Source organism: Syngnathus acus, chromosome 24 (genome assembly GCF_901709675.1).
Source record: "Syngnathus acus chromosome 24, fSynAcu1.2, whole genome shotgun sequence".
NCBI classification, from domain to species: domain Eukaryota; kingdom Metazoa; phylum Chordata; class Actinopteri; order Syngnathiformes; family Syngnathidae; genus Syngnathus; species Syngnathus acus.
Window position 1 is genome coordinate 632273 of NC_051108.1, and position 20598 is coordinate 652870.

At 50.6% G+C, this 20598-nt stretch overlaps 1 protein-coding gene across 1 annotated transcript; it reads right to left on the reverse strand.

Annotated features, from left to right (window-relative positions):
- Nucleotides 1–1005: 1005 nt before the first annotated feature.
- On the reverse strand, nt 1006–13915 carry esrrgb (estrogen-related receptor gamma b). The gene is made up of 7 exons (XM_037244537.1): nt 9669–13915; nt 6885–7306; nt 6063–6179; nt 5142–5246; nt 4848–5009; nt 3420–3689; nt 1006–2005 (listed from the first exon to the last, which is right to left on the reverse strand). Exons 1-7 carry the CDS (start codon nt 9716–9718, stop codon nt 1761–1763), a joined length of 1371 nt encoding a protein of 456 aa, XP_037100432.1. The 5' UTR covers nt 9719–13915; the 3' UTR covers nt 1006–1760.
- Nucleotides 13916–20598: the final 6683 nt, after the last annotated feature.

Genomic DNA, 20598 nt, shown 5'->3' on the forward strand with positions numbered 1-20598 from the left:
ACATGGCTCGTGGCAGGCCATAGCACACAGCCAAGTCCCCAGCCCCCACCCGGCTGCATTTTGGCTCAAGTTGAAAGGCGGGTAAATGAAATGACTTACGCGCAAAAGCCGGCCGGCGCAAGGTCAAGCGGGGACGGCTGCCGAGACGGGACAGTCGGGACCCGCGTGCCCCGACGGCGCCGGCTGGCTACAACACACACATGCACACGGAGGGAGGCCAGCAAATTCGAATCGATTTACAAGTGTGCTATGATAAGTTTTTCTAACATGTGGAAGAAATGTTTGAAAGCTTATGTACACACGAACCTTGCGGTTGGGGGGGGGGGGGGGGGGGGGGGAGCGTCCCTTCGCCGAGGAGGCTCGTCCGTCCGTGTTTTATGGAAAGCAGCGTGTGGAGGAGAAGGCCACAAATGAGACGGCCGCCACGCAGATTTCTCCCCTGCGAGAAAACCAACCACTTAGTTCATGTCGGTACATTAGTTTTTGTTAATACAGCATGTAGGTATGATGTCACCTGATTCCTGTGCCAGCCATTCCCAGGGGGGACTCGCGTGGTCCGCTTCCACCAAAAAAATATCAATTGGTCAGTCACCGCGTAGTGACCACAATGAAAACAAATAAAGTCATTTATTAGTATTATTTTTAGGACACTTGTGTTTGAGAATACAAGCTGCGATATTTTTCAAAAGAGGATTTTCTTTTCCACGCCGAGGCGTCGTAGCGCTAATGAACAAGGTGAAGCGAGCCCTGGTGTCAGATAACGTTTTCCCAATCGACGGAAGCAAATAAAAAAAGTGCCGCCCCTTCCCGCCAAAAAAGCTTCTTCTTCGACATCCAATTAATTCTAATTGTCGCTCGGGCTGAAATCCTCAACAGAAATGGAGCAATTAAAGTGGGCACGGGCTCCACCTCGGGGACGGTGTTTTATTTCCGTCGGTGGCGGCAAATGCTAATGGGTGTTTTCTGCGTCCGTAAAACAAAGGCGGTGAGGAAGAACACTTGCGATGACATCAGAACACGGGAGGCGTGTTTATTGCAGAGCTATCTGGTCACATTAAACAGGGTATCAGTAGATTGGATGGAAGAAAAAAAAAAAAAAAAAAAGTTGGGTTTGACACGGTACATTATTGCACATCTCCGCTCACTATTTTCCACATTCTGGGTTACAACCAAAATTCCCCCGAAAAACGTTTTCAAAATTCTACACACAACACTGCACAATGACACCATTTTGTTTTGAATATTAAAAATAAAATAAAAACTCACACAATTGCACGCAAATTTTTTTTCTCTTTGACTTTAGTAAAGCAGTTGACTGCTCGCTGCGTCGTTGCGGAGTGCCGTGTGTAGAATTGAAGTGGCGGACTTCCTTTTGGAACATGACAAAAAAAGTGAAGCCTTTCCCAAAGGAATCCGTCAAGCAATCACGTGGCGGTGCCGCAGCGCAATTCCCACCCAGACAAAATGGAAAAGCAAAGAACCGAAAGACAAAATGGCTCCGCAGCTGCACGGTCAGGACATTTTGAGGGCAGCTTTGAAGGTGAAGCTTGAGATGCTAGCAAGACCGACCGCACTTGCCTCATTTCTGTACAATTTTTACACATATATGAATCGTAATAATCCCGCACCGTGTTGATATTCGCTCGTCAAGCTTTTTCCCGTTGGCACAATATAGTCATGCGCTGTCCCGCCACCTGTTGGCAGCTGTCCGTCAAAAGCGTAGGCCCCGCCTCGCCCGGCCCGGCCCCGCCCGCCCGCTGTCAAGCCTTTGCCTCCAGCATTTCCAGGAAGAGTTTGTGCATGGGCACCTTGCCCTGCATCTTGACGCTGTAGAAGTGCTGCACGGCCTTGGTGGCCGTCTGCCGCAGGAGGGGCAGCGTCATGAGCAGCTTGCCCGCCCGCCGGGGGTCCTCCGGGTGCTGGCAGCCCTCAAAGTCCTGCAGGGCCTCGTGGAGGGAATCCTGCAGCCTCTGCACAGCCTCCAGATTCTCGATGTGCATGGAGTCTGGAGAGGAGGAGGGGGGGGGGTGTTACACATCCAAGCGTACACTTTTGAAGATTTGTCTCCTCTTTGACTTGTTAGCAGCTAACGAGGCTCCTTAAATAAATGCCTGTGCGAGGACAGACGGGCCCGCTCTCTCGGGACCAGCGGCAAGATTCATTTCTTGGGCCAATACGGAGCGTATCCGGTCCCGAGTGTTTGCTAATGAATTCAGCAGCGGCATTGCGCTTGCGCTGAATGATGGATCCGTGGGCTGGCCCCCTTACGTTGGCGCTTCCGTTTGTTGTGGACGTTCAAATAAAAAAGACACCAGCGCGGCAGATGGAATGAAGCACGTAAAGAGCGGAAAAACATGGACAGGAAATGACATGGGGGGTAAGGAAAAGGCTCATTCTGATCCTAAGTGACTAATGAAGTCCACTCGCGTGCCTTTGGTGTAAATTGCGTTTCTATCTTGGGAAATTAACTGGGCTGTGCACATGCAAAGCGTCCCTCCCGTCATGCGCGTGCCCGATGCAAAGGCAACTTGCAAGAAACAATTTCAGAGTAATCCGTCAGCCGCCGCCGTCGATATGCGGCTAATTATAAAATCAATGGCTGAGAATTTCCACAGCTGTCGCACACGCACGAGAGCCCGCAAACGCCCAGCTGAAAAGCCTCTCGGAGCTTTACGGTGGCGGCGGCTCGTTTGAACGCCGCCCCTCCGGTCCGGCCTGAACTCTGGCTTCAGTTCTCACACGTCTCCCGTTCCCAGCGCTTCCCAGCGCTTCCCAGCGTTTCCCAGCGCTTCCGATTCCCCCAAACGGGACAACGGCTCAAATGCTCACACAGAAAAAGCGCAGAGGGCGATTGCCATCGTGCCACAAAAAAAGCTGTGGGCGCAGCACTTTTTTGTGTCCCTCAGTCAGGCGGGAGAAAAGGCCGCGGCGTCACAATCGATGGGCGGCCGTGCCGAGTGAAAAGCAAAGTGTCAATACGAGCGGTGGCGGCAGCGGCGTCTCGCCATTCTGCTCCACTTAACACATTTTATTGACAGCCCCTGTTTTCCTAATGAAATGCTAAACATATCTGGGGCGGGCGGGCGGGCGGGCTGTGACAGCTCCTGTTATGGAGACGGACGCACGCACGCACACACGGACAGCGAGCGAGCGAGCGGGCGGGCGGGAAATGAAAAGGCGGCCCTTCCCTCTCCAGCTTTTTGTCCCGCCTTATCTCGTCACCCTTCAGCGTGGCCAACTTCAGTTGATTTGCTTTCTTTCTTTGCTTTAATTGGACGCCTACTTGGATTGGATTGGAGGGCCGATAGCTCGCGTCGATATAAAAGAAACGATATGTCATGAACTACCGAATTTGTGGTTTTGCACAGACGATCACCAATGTACGGCCGTTCTAGGCTCACAAGAAAAGGTGAACTGACCCGAGTTGGCCAGCGCGATGGCCTTGAGCGTGACAAACTCCTCCTTGTCCACGCGCAGCTTCTTGAAGCGCCGCACCAGGGGCAGGATGGCCACGTGCAGGTCCAGCAGGCCCGAGCTCCTGGCCCGTTCCTCGTCCACCGCGTAGTCCTCGGCGTAGACCAGCTCCTCGTCGCAGGCCAGCGAGCGGAAGACGATGCTCAGCACCAGGATCTCCATCCAGGCGCTCTGCAGGAGGCTCATCTGATCGCCCAGCGACAGGCTAGAGAAGCCTGAAGGCAAAAAATAGGACAAATCAAAATTTGACATCCCACCAAGACGGACGGACGGACGGATGGCCGAGCTCATTTTCTAATCAATCCGTCGAGAGCCACCTTGCCATGGAAAAAAGCACCTGAAGCACCACAATAGCCTTCACTCTCGTATGGTGAGCAGCAGCCTGATTGTCGCCTAAATAGGAGGCCCGCCGGCCGCCATGCTTCTTATCAGGCAAAGAGAGAAGAAGAATGAGCACTTATTGATTAGCAGATTGTAATCAGTCCAGCAAACGCCAAAGGGCCATCGATCCTGGCTTCACATCTGACAAACTGACAGCTGATGGAGGACATCCGCTACACGGCCGTACGGGGGAGGGCTGATGTAAATACTGTACCGCAGGCTGCCTCAGGAATTGAGCCCCAAAAGGCAGTTTTGCGGGGAAACAAAAGGCTTAGTGAGTATTTAGCGCAATCCCACGCCATCGATGCGCGGGAAGCTCAAGTGACTCGGCCCAAAAAGAAAAAAGATGCGCAACAGACTCAGAAGCAGCAAGTTGTTGGTTTCTTTTTTTTGAATAGCCGTCTTTGTAATTGAAGCAAAGCCAACGTCCAAACGGGACGAGTAATTGAACGTCTATCGGGCACGATGAAGCCCCAAGTCGGCCAGCTCGGCTAAAACCGACACGGGTTCACCCTCGATTCATTTTCTATCATTACAGGCCCCCGAATGGGCCTAATAAAACGACAGAGGCAATAATGAGACGAGAGGGCCCCTGGAGGGGAGGGGCCCAAGACAAACGCAATTTATTCAATATTTTGTTGCCGTCGATTTGATCGTTTATCTCCACCGAAGCGCGGCGGACATGTTTGCGTTCCCGCCGCGGCCGAGGAGCGACGCCGTTTGGAAGGATGACAAAAGCATTGAGCAAAGCGGCCAACGAGCCCATTTGTCAGATCAATGAACGGCATCTGCCGCCTTTTCTCTCCCAGCGAAGCATCTGCCTCCGTTGACGCCGGTCTTACTCAACGGGTCGGCGACAAGCGCGGGCTGCTCTGCTCTGCTCTGCATTGATTCCATTTGAGAATACGGGAGGGACTGACTGGCTTTTCCCCGAGGTGCTCATGAGTAGCCGATGATAACGATGACGTTGTTGCAATGCTTTGCGGCGCTACCTGGGATATGCTTGGCCCAGCCGATGATGACCACAAGCTCGCGATCGGCCAGGTCGCACAAGGTGGTCAAGGCCTTGATGTCGCCGTCGGGCACGCTGGGGTCGGGCATGGCGTAGATTTTCTCGGGCTCCACCACCAACAGATGCGACACGATCTTTGTCACTGACGACGGAGAAAATGGTCGATATCGTTAGCCTGTCTATGGCGTTTTGCAAGCTATCACGACTTTTTGCAATCGATGATTAGCGAGGCTTGACTATCAACCAAAGGGAATAAAATCAAGTTGCAACTTACGGGGCTTTTTGGCCGGGGGCGGGATGGTGAGGTAGCCGCCGTTCTCGGCGTCCATTCTCCGTTTGTATTTCTGCCGACCCCCTCTCACCCGGTCCAAGCGGACGCCTGCCGAACAAAGACGTTTCAACTTGCTGTTGAGTATTTTTGAGCAGGTGCTTCTGATTTTATTTGAGGATGTTTGAGCATGCAGGTGGTGGCGGCGGCGCTGTTGGGGGAGCAAACAGACTTTAAAGACGGTCAAGTGGAATGGAGTGCTGCGAGATTTCCCAGCAACTCGTCTAAATTCCTTCTTGATTCCCCCGGAACACAAAAGGAAGGCGATTAGGATGCTCTTTCAATTTCCTGACACCGACTATCCACTAACCTAATTACGCTGCGCGCCCGCGGGGGAGCTTCTTGTTCCCAGCAAACACACTGACATCATTTTATGCCTGGCAGATTGAAGCTAAATCCCCCCCACCCCTCCCACTCCTAACACACACCGTTGCAATCGTACGCCTTCCAGTGATCAATAAGGCTGGCTGGCAAATAGACTCCTTGTTCTTCGGAACCTGCGTGGAGATTTAATTAGGCGGCAAGTGCAAGCGTTGACGTCCACGGCCAAAGAACGCACTGGCGAGGAGACACCTGTGAGTATTGCTATACTGCCCGTCTAGATGTGCTGCTGCACCATTTTGATCCAAATCGCTGTTGTTGGGCCAGACGACAAAAATTCTTTGTCAACATGCAAAACGGGGGCAAGCTTCTCCCGGTGGAGGAGAACAAGTGAGGTCGGACGTTCACAAAGCATTTAGCGGATCGATACGGCAGCAAAGACAGACAGCGTGGGGGGGGGCGAGAGGGTTGGGCCGGTCGGACTTCCTAGGGGAACAGCCTGCCGTGCGAGATGACGGGATGATGATGATGATGTCACAAACTGACCTTCCTTCAACATGCCCACTTTGAGACACTTCATGAAGCGACACGCTTGGCACGACTTGCGTCTCCGTTTGGTGATCTCGCACTCGTTGGTGGCCGGGCAGCTGTACTCGATATTGCCTGCAAAGCAAAAGGTGGACATTGGTCATTCGCGCCACATTGTGCACACACACACACAGACTTAAGTGGCGCCCCCTTCCCCTCCCCTCCCCTCTCCTCGCCGCCCCAGTTTACTCATCCCACAGTCACCACTTTGCGTCAAGCACTTCCAACAACACGGCAGACGCTCATCCGTTTGGAAAAGGGAGGTCACATTGCCTCAATCATTTTACCGTTATGAAAGAAAACATTTGCGAGCGCGCGTGCGTGTCTCTAAAAGCACGAGGTTGTCGCGGTAGCCTCTTAGTTAATCAGCTCTCGCGTCCGTCCACCTTTCTTTCCTCAGAGGACATTTGGAGCTTATTTTTCCCCTCTAAATGTTGATATATTATGATGCCACGCTATTAGCCACGCGCTCGCTCTTCAGGCCAGACCTCTCCTTGTCCCCCTCTTTTAGCGAGGCCGGGACCCCCGACGCCATCCCTGATTACCATTCCATTAAAGTGCCGTCCCCTTTTTTTAGTCGGAGGACGCCTGCGACAACACGGCCACAGCGGCGGTCCTAATTGGTCCCTTCCCACGCTCAAACGGCAGCTTCTTAATTACAGTCACCCGACAACGATTGTTATTGAGCGCTCGACCCGCAGCCGAACGGCGGCCATATTAGGTCCAGAGGTGACGATGAGGAGGATGAGAAAGAAGAAGGTGTACGGGTCTGGCCGCTACCTTGTATGGTCCTTTTGAAGAAGGCTTTGCAGGCCTCGCAGGAGGCCACGCCGTAGTGGTAGCCCGAGGCCACGTCGCCGCACACCAGGCACAGCCGCTTGGGGATGGCGTTGAGCATGTACTCGCACTTGATGGCCGACTCGTCCGCCAGGCCCCCGGAGCAGTCGTCGTAGCGCCGCAGACAGGCTGCGCCCCCGACCCCCATGCCGTGCACGCCCGGGTTGAACATGGGCGGCGAGTCCAGAAGGTGGCAACCCCGCCCCGCGTTGACGTAGCCGCCGCTGGCGTCCGAGTTGCCGCTGGGACTGTGGCGGCTGCCCGTGTCCACCAGAGACGACGACGGGCTGGATGGCTCCGTTTTCACGTAAGAACCGCAACTGGAGGACAGGCGCCGCTCCTCCGAGGGCATTCTACTCAGCAGCCTGGACGCAAAAATACTCACATGAATAAAACCAATACCGTATCATGATAATAACCTTCAAATACATATTTGCAAACACACACGATGTCACGACAGCACGCATAGATTTGCCACATGGATGACGTCTCGACACCTGCGGGGTGACATCTACTACGTTGGCGGCGGCGCGGCGCGCACCTCCAGAGAATTGCTCTCCCCGCAAAGTCAAACACAGCGCTTGCCTCGCCTCGCCTCACCTGGCCCGGCCAGAATGAAGCAGGCTTAAGCTGTCATTGGGGGGGAAAGTGGTGAGGGACAGTTAGCATATTGATTTCATAAATAAACAGAGATGGCCATCGATCGGCTCTCGTCTTATTTTGCATTTCAATTACCGGCCGGAAGCTTAACCTTCAAACGTCTGCTCAGAAAGAAATTCCTCAGAGGAGAAAAATAAAGTTGCATGATTTGGACTGGAGAGTTGTTATTATTATTATTATTTCCACCAAACTTGCGTACAATTTCACAATACACAATTTTGAAGCTACCTACACTTAACTTGCTTCTTAATTCTTGATGGATTCTTTTCTGTCAATGACAAGAATGATTTGCGGCAAATGTGTTGACTTGGATACTCAAAGGACAACGTCGCTAGCTAGCTCGACCAAAACCGTGCGAATGTGTGTCCTGTTACTTGAGTAACGCGTCAGAGTCCTTCTTGCTCTCCAACTTTGCGTCAAGCTAACATTATTAGCGCCGTAGACACAATATAAACGACGTGGAGGAAGCAAGTCGTGACCCCCGACACACACACACACACACACGCACACACGATCCAACATGACGATGCGCTTCCTGTTTGAGGGCGATCAATTAGGCAAACGTATCCGGCCGTCGCGTTGAAGGTCGGATGTAACAGGAGAGATTTTATTTCCAAATCTTTGCAATGAAATTGCACATGACACTTTTAGGTGTGACTGATGCAAAAATCAGCAAAACACAAGTTAGCAAATCCAAATTTGAATTCTCAGTGTGCGCGCAACAATACACAAGACGAGGAGGGAGCCGCTAAAATTAGAAAGCAGCTCAGTGTGCTAGCACATGTGCTGGATCCCTCAGCGGCCGCGCGCGCGTGTGTGTGTGTTTTTGCGCTGAGGGGTCCCGACGGGGGCAGAAATGAAATAGATATATTATTCAAAAGTGATGACAAGCTACTTTTTGAATTTGGAGCAAAAAGAAGGAAAGACACCCAAAGTGGCACGTCTTTGCAAAAAATGCTTGAAACAAAAGCGACTGAGCAGCAAACTGAGGTGAGCCGCTTCCTTTTTATTGTAAATTCAAATTAGAAAAGAACATTTTGCTGTAGTTTCAAATGATGTGGAGATGTTTTTTTTTTTTTTAAAAGATATACTTCTTCTGTGCTGCAAAAGATTCTGGAAATGTTGAAGATGACAGGAAAATCACACATCTTTTTTGTAGAAAAAAAAGGACGCAGGATTTTGCATCATCATCATCATAAAAGAAAAGTTTAACAGGTTTTGCATTAACAAAACACGAGGGACTGATGTTTTAATTTTCTATCTGCGCATAAAAAATGGAACCATCAAAATGTTTACATTTGACTGAAAAATGAAATTTGCACTCGAGAATGAAAATGTTGTCGGGGGCCAATTTTGGAGCAGAATTTTGACGCTTTGTTTTTTTTTGGCCATCTTCCCAATGCTCTTGGGCCAAAAGACGCCAACGTCGGACTGCAATTCAAGTTTCATTGGATGTTGGCGTCCACTTCCTGTCCCGGCTGAAATGGACACCCGGCGTGGCGCGGCGTGGCGCGGCGTGGCGCGGCGTGGCGCGGCGTGGCATATCGAGCGCATCGGGCAGCTCGTGCTGCATTTTATTTCCACTCGAGCACTTTTGCATTTTGCTGCCTTGGGACGGGCGACAAACAAGTTAGGAATAAAAACAGAACAAAATCTAAAGTGAACCGATTCCTTCTTCAAATGAAGAGAATTGACCTATTTTTAACTCCATTAAAAAAGTTGTACACACAAATGTGTTTTTGGGCTATATATTTTGGTAAAGTATACTATAAACACACTATAAATACTTACATATAGTGTATATACGAACATATAGATACATCGACAGAGTATAAAGTATAAATGTGTATCTATTTTTTTAAGGATGACATTTAATGTTTGATCGAATTGCAGTCATTGTTTTGAGGCTTTTGGCTCATTAAAGGGACAAACATTATTGTTGGAGCTCCTACTCTACTTTCCACCTGGAACAGAGCGGGACGGACACGTGCGCAGCCTCCAGCGTAGCGAGCCGTCCCGCAACGCACTTGCTCAAGAGTTTAGCCGTCAAGTCAAAGATGCACCTACTGGTTATGGTAGCAGAGCGGGTCGGGGATGCACACTTCAGAAACGTCCATCAGTCCGCGTGAAGCATTCCTGATGTTGCAGGAGGACAGGACTAAAAAGAAGAAGAAGAAAAAAAAAAAAAAAAAACACACACGCCCCCCCCTTCCAAAAAGAAGATCAGTTCCCAAGTCTCTGCATCATGTCAGGATGTCGCCGGGATGTTCGTCTCCCTCCCTGCGACAAACTCCTCCAAGGCTACTCGGGGGGGAAGCGGAGCGCGAGAAGCGAGGGATGAAGAGGCGGAGGAACGAAGCCACGCAGCTGCAGTGAGACAGAGCGAGAGAGCGAGAGCGAGTCTCCATTGCTGACGCGGGGGTGCTTTAAGCGCCGAGGGGCGTGCTTGGCTAAGGACGGCGCAGCCCCGATTGGATCACACTCTGCAGCGGCTGGTCCAGGGCGGGCCAATGAGAAAGGAGGTCCAATCGTTCCAGAGACACATTTTTTGTCTTCAATCCTGTGAGATTTTTATTTTACGTTCTTTGGACGACAACAATTTCTTGCCGTCAAATGAAAAGCACGATAGGTCAACTCGCTCATAGGCATATATTCTTTATCCTCGGTGACTTTACTGCAGCTTACTGAGGTGCTGCGACTTCCAATTGATACATTATGTCTTTATTATACTGCCCCCTGGTGGCCAAGGTGCACACACCACAAGGTGCAGCACCAAGAATGAAGCAAAACAATTCTTTACATCCTATTTCAAGATGTCATGGAGGTGCGTATGTAAACATGGGGTGTGCTAATTGGCACAAGACTGCCCCCTACATGACTGGAGTGGAACACCAGTTGTGTGAGAGACCCGATATTGGGGAACGAGGTGTTGACACCAGCGAGCGAGCAAGCGAGCCAGCGAGAGGCACGTCTGATGGAAACGGACTGTTTACGGCGCTTTACGGGCTCAACGCCGGCTTCCACCTGGCTAAAGGGTTCCTGTTGCGCTTTCATCGCGTCCGGCTTTGCTTTTGAAGCAGCCGCAGCTGCTTCCCACACCGGCCCACCAATCACACTACTAAGTAAGCAGGGGGTGGGAAAAAAAAATATATATATTATACAGTATCTTGTCCCACCCCCCCCCATTCCAATTCACCATCAACCCACATTTTCCCCCCGCGATCAATACAAAAGCCATCATGCGCTCGTTAGCGATCAAAGCTCCGAAGCCTCAGGGACAAAGCAACCTCCTTATTATTCTTTTTTTTTTTAAACTAACACAAATTCTACATTTTCTTTAGCTGTCACTTTGGATGAGCGTCACGGGAGGCCAAAAGAAAGAAAGACAAGCAGGGGGCCGATTAATAAACTGAGCGGCGCATTCAATTAAATTCCTGATCAATATTTTGGCATGAATGTACTTTCCGGCGGTGGGACGTTCTGCTGATCTGATTAAGACATCCAGACGTAATCAATAGAGGCGATATGCTGATATTTCTAATGGAAAGAAAAAAAACTGACAAGTAGTTCGATGGCTCCATCGCCGCAGTGGAAATTTAACATTTCGGGTCATTTTCAAGAGGACAACGCTGGTTCCGCTCATTTCATGGATTTTCTTTGGTTGTTTTTTTTTTGTGTGGCATCTGACAGGAAATCTATTGAGCCATGGCCAAAGCAAGAAAGACTAATCCAATCATTACGTCTGTATTGAAGCCAAACAGATTTGCAAGCGCTAAGCAGCTCACCGGCCTGCTTGGGATCCAAAGGCACTAATTGTCTCTACATTTTGGGTAAGAAACTGCTGCTGTTTTGATGAAATTGCTTTGTTCCAAAGGACGGACGGACGGCAACAACGTGTTTTGACAAGAGCGTCGTCGACTTTGCCCTTTGGCTCGAGGCCAACGAAGGTCAGCAAAAGTGGGCTGATCAATAAGACGGGCCGGCAAAAAATGGGCCCTGCTGGCTGTCAGACATTACAAAAACATTTTTGGGGATTACACTTGAGATGTCTCCATTACACCATGGCAATTGTCATCTCCATGACGGAGTCACCCCGAAACGGAAAGCGCAGCCGTGACATTGTGCTTCGTAAGGCGGATCGATACCTTCATCTCAAATTCATTCCCACCTTCAACACGAGCCCGAGTCGAGATCATTCGTCATGGCCGAACGCAACGGGAAGACGCGCGGCCAAAGTTGGATGAAAGAAGCAGAAGATGAAAGTGTGAATGGGCGCCACAATTCCACAATTAGCCCGCAGGCTACCAGGAGCTCTTCAATGATCAGCTCCACTCGCGAGTACAAAACTTTGTGGCACTGAAATGGGGGAAAAGGTTCCTCTCATCTCGTCCCCATCCCGCCATGAAAGACGGAAAAGGACGTGCACGTTTCTCTTTGGAGGCTAGCAATGACACCTTAGCTCGCAAACTCCGGAGAAGATGAACAAGGACACCCAGATAGCAATCTCCTTCTCTCTGTCGGAGTTTGAATGAAAAATCGACTTTTGACATTGCCGGGGTCAAACGTGAGCGTGACGAGCAGGTCGACCGACCCCTGTCGGCGTATCGCAAGCGCAGCAGTCACATTGCTCCGCCAGGCAGACTGCTTACCAGAAGCGGCGGGAACCTTTCATATTTCACGCTCAGCGTTTTTGGCCGGGCTAATTTTGGCAGCCTTTAAGGGGATAAAAATAAACGGCTGCCGCCAGGAGAGGCCTGCCGTAATCTTGTATTCCAACCGTTGTTGCGGCTAAATGTCGGCCTTGCGCTCCATTCGGGGGCGGGGGGGATTAAACCTCCATCCCGCTTGTGCTATTTTTAAGCGGACGGTGTCATCGGAGGACGGCTTCGAGGAACACCTTTGCTCTCCGGGCTGCTCAGCCAATTCGGTCAGCAGATTGCCAAAGTGGCCACGCGCTTCCAAGAGCGACTCTGCGCCATGATCCCGGACGTAGCTCGCTAAGCTAACATCGGGACAGATTGTCAACAAAACTCCGACGGCTCGGCTCAATCGAGGGAGGCGGCGGCTAATGGTGTTAAAAAAGTTGGGAGGCAAATACAAAGTCAGAAATGGTGGGCCTTAGGAAGTTCTCAGTACCTGGGAAAGGAGGCCCTTCCTGTTCCTGCAGGCTTTTGCGCTATTGTAGGCTAGCAAAAGCCCGACCGACTCTTCTGGGCCTGGTTGCTTCTCTGTGAGCTCAAGCGGCGGATTTTAGCGCGCGCTCGTCCCACGAGGGCAAAAAGCTTTGCCGGAGTTGGAGGAGGGTTATAGCGAGTTCACTTGCTAATGCTCTTGGAGCGAGCGCGCAAACTTTTTTTTTTTTTTCCAAAATAACAATCATTGTAAATAAATAAAGAAATAAAAAAAAATAAATAAAAAAGGGCAAATATGAGGTTGGGAATGTTTGGCGGCGGAGCAAGATGGGATATGCCAGTTCAATGAGGAAAATCCTCTGGGCATTCTCCACGCAAACAACTGCAGGAAAAGCCCCAGAAAAATAAAAGACACATTCAGATAACATTTTCCAAAGAAGAAAATGGAAATGGGAAGAATCCAGGGTTGAACATTTTGGGGAAATAATCTTCATTTCAACAAATCCACGCAAGGATCAAAGTCATCAATAGCAAATGTCTGGCACACCTGTCGGTTGGACGCCCCCCCCCCATCCGTCTTTTTCCCCGACAGTCATCCACATTAATTCCGTGATTGTCTTCCCCTCATTTTCCCCCTCGTTATGCATTTAATGTTTCCAATTTGCCGTCACGGCGGAAAACGGCGCGAGAAGCTATAAATTCCCTTCTAATTCCAAATAATTAGGATTACACGGACCAGCGGTTTTCAATCAGCGAGATCATCCCGCTGATAGATGGCAGGCGGGATAACTGGTCATTGCGCCGCACATAAATATTGTGTCGTTCCATTAATCTGCTCTAATGAGGTGTCAGAGCTGCCACTCATCCATCAAATGCAATTAGGAATAAACACATATGCATGGAGCTGGCTAATTAATAATTAGCAAAGCAAAGAAAACACTATTGGCAATTTAGCCCGGCCCGCCCCGGCCGGGCGCCACAATGACACAGCAGGCCCATACAAAACTACTTTGACGCTTTTTGCCGGCCTTGGCTTTGCCGACAAGTCACTTTAGGAGAAAAAAAAACGAAAACCAGAAGCTCCAGATGGACGGATGGACAATTTGTCCTCATCTTTCATTGATGCCCACATTGTGCTAAAAAAAAGACATTTCATGAGCGGAATTCATCGTCTTGTGTTTACCAGGGTCCTCCTGAAGGCGTTTGAGAGCAACGGCGCAAAGTGGCGCCAACAGGTCGCCACCATTTTGAGACTCGGAGCGACACGTCACTCGAAATTTAACTTAAATCAGCCGTTTTGCCTCAATGAGCTAACGTTAGCGCTCCTTTTGAAGGCCGTTTGAGAAAAAAAAAAAAAGAAACGATCTTTGGTAAACGGCCGCCGCGGTGGCGCCGCATCGACGCGTCGACTTCACAGCGACACTCTCGGGGAATCCCGCGGCCACGCTCCCCCTGCCGCCGCCCTGGGCAATTATTCCCTTTTTGAAATACAAAAATGTGGCGGCGCACGTGCGCGCCCCGGCGCTAACTTGTCTTGAAAGCGGAAGCAAATGCGCCGTGGCGGCGGCGGCGGCCCCCTTCGGTGCGCTCAAATCATCTGAAAGCTTTGCTAGCTTGCGCTGGCGTCGATGAGAAGGTGGCACAAAAAGTGGGAGCTGACAAAGAACATACCATCAATTAGCCCAAGCATTAACATTTTAGAGGAAGCCGGTGTTGCCATCCCCTGGGCTCCCCCGACTGCCGCCCTTTTCATATTCAAATAGCACACTTTAAAGTAGGTCATAGCTAAGCCACGCACACACACACACACACACACACACACACACACACACACACACACCCAAAAAAGAAAAAAAAAACATTTGGGAGTGAGGTAGAGCGCTGCGATATAGCTTGAAAATAAAATTGTTTTCAGGAAAATTTGAGAGCCAATTTTTATTCAAACAAAGATTTGCTTTTGTTTGTTCCCCTTCTGGGATTTCTCCGGATAAGAAACAAACTTGGAGACACCAGTGAGATTTCTCACCGTATCAACTTCCACAAAAATATTTTTTTTCCCTTTCACAATACAATTCTTCTCTTGGAGGGGAAAAAAAACGTTTGGGGTCACCTAGACAATTTGATTAAAATGCACCGTTGTATAGAGAGAAACAGAAAATGCGAATAAACGGAGCGCTCTGAGAAAAAAACGAAACTTCAAGGACAAAATAGCACTCCAAAATATTTAGATTAACGATAGTTAATATCGTATATTGTCTGTCTACATGTGTTGCTGCAGGCCGTCTGAAAGGGTTTTAGCGCTGCACAATAATTATTTTGCCGCCTCCTCGCGGGATGGACTGATGGCCCCGGCCCGGGTGTTATTTGTCTTGTAGCGCCTGCTGAGCCCTCACGTCCACTCGGGGAAGGAATGGAGGAAAGAAAAAAAAAAAAAAAAAAGGGGGACGGCCGGACGACAATCCGTCAGCGACAGTCATCACTTAGCCGCTCGCTCAATATGAAGTCAGCGCCACTCAAACAAGAGCGCCAGCCGGGCGGGACATGATTAAAAATATGCGCAGGGAAATGAAATGCAAATCTTTTGCACCTTATGTTGGCTGGGTACATTGGAATGTAATGGCAAGGAAGGGGGGGAAAAGTCATTTGAAACAAAAAAAAAGAAATTAACCCTAACCCGAGCCTCAAATCAGGAGAAAGTTTGGGAGTCAGCTTTTCACGCTGCGTTAAACACGTCTGGCGTCCAACGTTAGCCGAGAACCTGCGTTTGCTACATTTCTGCATCATGCTAACCGTTGTCATTTGTCATGTTCCTCTTCTTTTATGTCCAGCACAAGTATTGTTTTTTTTTAAGTGCTGTAGAAACAAAGTGGCTTCCCAAACGGCAAATACAAATATGGCGGCGATGGATGTCGCACGTGAGGGTGAAGGACGTGCGGACAGGCCCGACAATAAATGACTGCCACGCAGCGAGCGCCCCGGCAAAATATGAGGCCCCCAGCTTTTCAATTCGCCGAATGATGAATTCCGCCGCGACGCTGCGCCGTGTTGTGCTATTAATTTACATGCATGCGGGTGACTCCGCCAGGACTCATTTGTTATTCTAATGGCACACAATCGCCTTCATGGTGGGTGGCCGCTGCAAAACCAGCCCCCCCAAAATAATATTTGAAAAAAAAAAAAAAGAACTACAAATGCACACATTCAAAAACTTTCTACTAAGTTGAAACAAAAAGACTCGGAAATCCCAACACAGCGTGCGTCCGGCCGTTTGTCCGCTTCGCCAAAATCCTCTCCCTCTAACAGCGAGGAGGGAAAAAAAAAAAAAAAAAAACTTCTTCAAGCGCTGACTGTTTTAGCACGGGCGCTACTTTAAGCAGCGGCTGCTGGCGCGACCCTCGAGACCATCAATCAGCTTCGCGGGAGCAAGATGGAGTGAAAAGCAGCCGCGGAAGACGGAGCCAGCCGATAGATTGAACAATCAATAGTGACACCGAGAAATGGCGGGCCGGCGGCGTCTAGCCACGTGCACGGGTCCGTCGCCTGCAATGCACATTTCATACACTTTTACGCGCATCGATTAGCTGCCCCCGGAGTTGCTAAATGACGTGTTTATCGATTCTCGGTGCTTTTTCTTTCTTTACGGCGGCTTGGATAAAGAGATCAAGACGCAAGTGGAGGATAAATCTTTGGCCAGCGAGTGGTGGAAGGAGTAAGCCAAGTGTCACCACCATTCAATCATAAGAGAAAACAAAAACTCGTTTTTGAAGGCGAGCGAGCTTCAGCATTGAATTTCTGCCACCTCCTTGGCAGCTGCTCAACAGGTGTGTCGGGCTTTTCCCAACGTCGTCCAATCGGAGCCGCCGGCCGGTGGCGACTCGCAAATCCTTTTGGCGTTTTGGCCCGGATAGCGCGGGTCACTCGTTTCGTTTCAAAATGCTCGCAAGAGCGCCTGCTAAACGCTAGCATCCAATGCCAAACGTAAGCTAAGGGGCTGTGGAGTGAGCTTTTGTCTCTCGGTCGTTTCACCACGCAAGATGGATGGCGCGCTCAGCCCCGAGCGGCAAATGAGGTGTCGGGGTGGCGACGTGTCACTCACCCATGCCTCTCACAGTCAAGGCCTAGTGACAAGTGTTAAATCGGAGCGCGCCGTCGTGGCCGCCGAGGCCAATGCTGTTAAGCGGAAAGCCGCTGGCACATCTTGCTGATGCTAATTAAAGAGTCACGCTTATTTTGCACAGCCACAATTTGGAAGTGCAGCACTCCTCTTTGATACTTGAGTCAAATGAGCAACGTTTTGATACTTGACTTGTACAGTTTGCGTTTTACCAAGCGGGATCTCAGCGCGATCTAGCCCGACCCCCCAGCCGGCCTGTCGTCGCTCTCCCTAGCCGTGGGAAATTGGGTTAACGCTCGCTAAGTGTCCCATCGTTAGTGCTGTTAATTGACTACTGCGTGCGATAATTAACAGGGAGCAGACTGCCGAGCTCGCTAATCTTATTTAGGTCATTTGCATTTAAAATGGTTTCGCTCACTTGATTCCTGGTGGAAGAAGAAGAAAAAAAAAAAGAACTTTGACGGACGAGATGGACGCAGCGTCTCTATCGTAGAACCTTGAAGTATGAAGACCCTCTACGCACTTGGTCTCCAGTTGACCCAGTCCTGGTCGAGATGAGGGATGCATGGGCATTATTATTAGGTCGACGGAAGGAAGGAAGGAAGGAAGGAAGGAAGGAAGGAAGGAAGGAAGGAAGGAAGGAAGGAAGGAAAGATGGCCCAACACCGCTGCCCCAGGCAAAGTGAACAAGTACACCCCAGCCAGCTGCTATCTATTATGACACACACACACACACACACACACACACACACGGATGGATGGCGGGTATCACGGGGGTGGTCCGGCCTCGTCCTTGCCGAAGCGGTGACCTTGGTGGGCAGATTAGAAGCGGCCTGGCTCACCGTGCGGTCCAGGCGTGCCCAGATGGTAACGGTACAGGCGGCCAAATGGACGCACGCACTTAAGGACACACACACACACACACACACGGCCGCGGCATCCTGGGAGGGCAGATGTGGGCAGCCTCTCCTCGGGGCACAGCAAACACGGCCATCCGCCGATCATCCATCCATCCATCACTCACTCACTCAATCAGCTCATTGAATTTCATTTAGCGGCCGGCCATGTGATTGATTCACTGCTACCTTTTCACTCAAGCTTGAATGACACACAAAGCCACTACACACACACACATTGAAAATGGCCCCGGGTTCGCCAGAGAAGAAGAAGAAGCCCTTTGAGATCTCCCCCCAAGGTCGGCGTGCCGTGCCCAACATCTGCTGAGAAAAAAAAGCCCTCAAGACTGTCGGGAGAGGGAAGCCTGCCTGCCTGCCTGCCTGCCTGCCTGCCTGCCCGACCGACGACACTGTGTGACCTTGCCGCCTTTGGAACATTCCCACAGTTGCGCTTTCAGATGCGTTCAAGGCCCGTGTACAAAATGCGTGCACAGCTGGGATGGGGGGAAAAGAAGTTTGATATTATTTTCTATCACGTGGTCCCCCAATTAAGATTCCGAAATGCTCACGCCGTGGCCGCCTTTCATGCATGTCACCTCGCCGCCGCGTCTCACAGCAAATTCCTCGTAATAATTCTTGTTTGGCTTTGTCTGCTGTCTCATTTCACGGTGCGTACAAGGAGGGATGGCAGAGGACATTTAGTCACGGCGACGTCGCTGAGTGACCGCTACCGACGGCTTTTCTTGTTTTAATTCTTCACGCCGGCAGAAAGCGCATCGATCTTTCTATCAAATACGAAAACAGCCGTTGTGGGGAGGCGCCAGAGGTCAGCGGGAATTAGAGCAAGAGCGCCAGTGTGTGTGTGCGCATCTTGCCCCTCCCTCCCCCCAACATCCCCATTGTCACTCCCGCAAGGCCTCTCTGTTAAATTGGCTGACAGATAATAAGATCATACAGGAGAGTAGCGATACACACACGCACACACCTTTTTTTGCTACACGAGCGCGTCATCAACTTCATCGTTTCCATTTCTAGCACACACCCAAAGAAGTTTACCAATGAGTTGACATTGCTTTTTTTTTTTTTTTGGTGGGCGATGGAGTTGTTTTAGCCCTCCGATGGCCGCCCGGGCTGATTTTGAATAAGTGGCGGGGGCAAAGAGGGGTCACGGGCAATTTCAGCCGCAGCCGAACGGGCCCGTTTTAATGCGAGATCTGAGGTGACTTTGACTTTTTGATTAACGGCACTCCTCCAAAGGACGGAGGAGAAAAACTTTGGGCGCCGCCAAAACGGCTGGCAGTCAAAAGGAGGCGGCTGCGCGCCGCCGTGAAAGAATAATAAGTCAAGGTGCCGCTACTGCCGCAGCAGCCGCAAAGAAAAAAAAAACCCCAGCCAGCAAGTGTTTGTTATTAAAATATTTGTACTTCTCGGGGCCCCAAAGTCCCTCAATGCCTCTCCCCACTTATGCAGATTTCCATTCCAGTGACATCAAGCACGCCGAGCGATCACGCTCGCTCGCTCGCTCCCTCGCTCGCTCGCTCTCCGGCTGCCTGTGAAAGCGACAGCCCCGGGGAGCGCTCGCTCGCTCGCTCGCATCCCCGAGGCCAGGGGGGTTTTGTCGGGGGGGGGGGGGGGGGGGAGGGCGAACAAGCGGTACGTCGCAAAAGATCGTCAAAATCAAATGGAGAAGCCAAAGATAAACGCCACACTCAAATCGACCACTCGGGGGGGGAAAAAATTATAATCAGCAGGTCCGCTGTTGCTAAACAAAACAGCAGCACATAGCCGCTAAACAGAAAAGATATAAAGCTGATCCGTAGGTCATTAGACATTTGAACAGGGGGAGGGGGTGTTTCGACTTTTTCAATCCAGCGCATACATAAAAATGCCTCCATTTCAGAGATTTTGCATGCCAGTCGAGCAATGGACGAGAAGCGAGTGAGGTGGACTTCACAAGATCCACTTGAAAGCTTCTTCCCCGCATACTAGTGTGTGTGTTTTTTTTACTGGGTGCACATAATGAGCTGTCAGTCATTTTTCAGCCGCCACCAACTTTCATCTGGCCTGATTCTGGCGCCCTGCGCCATTTATCACTCCTCTCCCCGCTCCTCGTTTATCACCTCCGCTGGAATAGTTTCTCCTGCTGTCAATTTAGGAAATGGAGTGACAAGAGCGACCCCGGGGACCCCCGCCGTGCGCTAATCTCGGCCTGGCGCTCTCGCTCGCACGCCCGCTCCGACCCAAAGACGTCCTGTCCTGTCCTGCCTGTCCACAACACGTGAACACAAAGATGAAAACAAGACTTTGCCTAAGGCTCAAGAAAGTGCGGCGGCTGCTCTCGAATTTTGGACAGCATCAACCACATCGGAATAAAACCAACGAGAATGAAGCCGTTTGCATGTCCTGATCAATTGACTGCAGGGCCACTGGGGGGCAGCAAACTTCAATCATGAAAATAAAAGAATGTCATCTGCAATGATTTCTGTCTTTCTTTGCAGAGGATAAAGAATATATGCCTGAGTATCATCGCATTGTCTGTCTATATGTGTTGCTGCACTATTGTAGCGGACGGCCACGTGAACAATCTCACCACAGTTTAACCAAGACGAACGAGTGACGCGGCGCCTTGGCGTGACAAACGAGGGCCGGCTCCCCGGGGGTCGTCACCTTCCACGAGCCCTCAACCTCGCAAGGCTCATTACGCCGGCGGGCCTGACCGCCATTCGAAGACGCTGGCTTTCTTGGTGCGTCGGTCGCGCTTACTTTGCAGTTTTGCGGCTGAAAAAGATTCCGCATTGTTTTGGGAAAATAATAGCGAGGAAATGCAAGTTGCTCTGCTCTTGTTTCACGCAAAG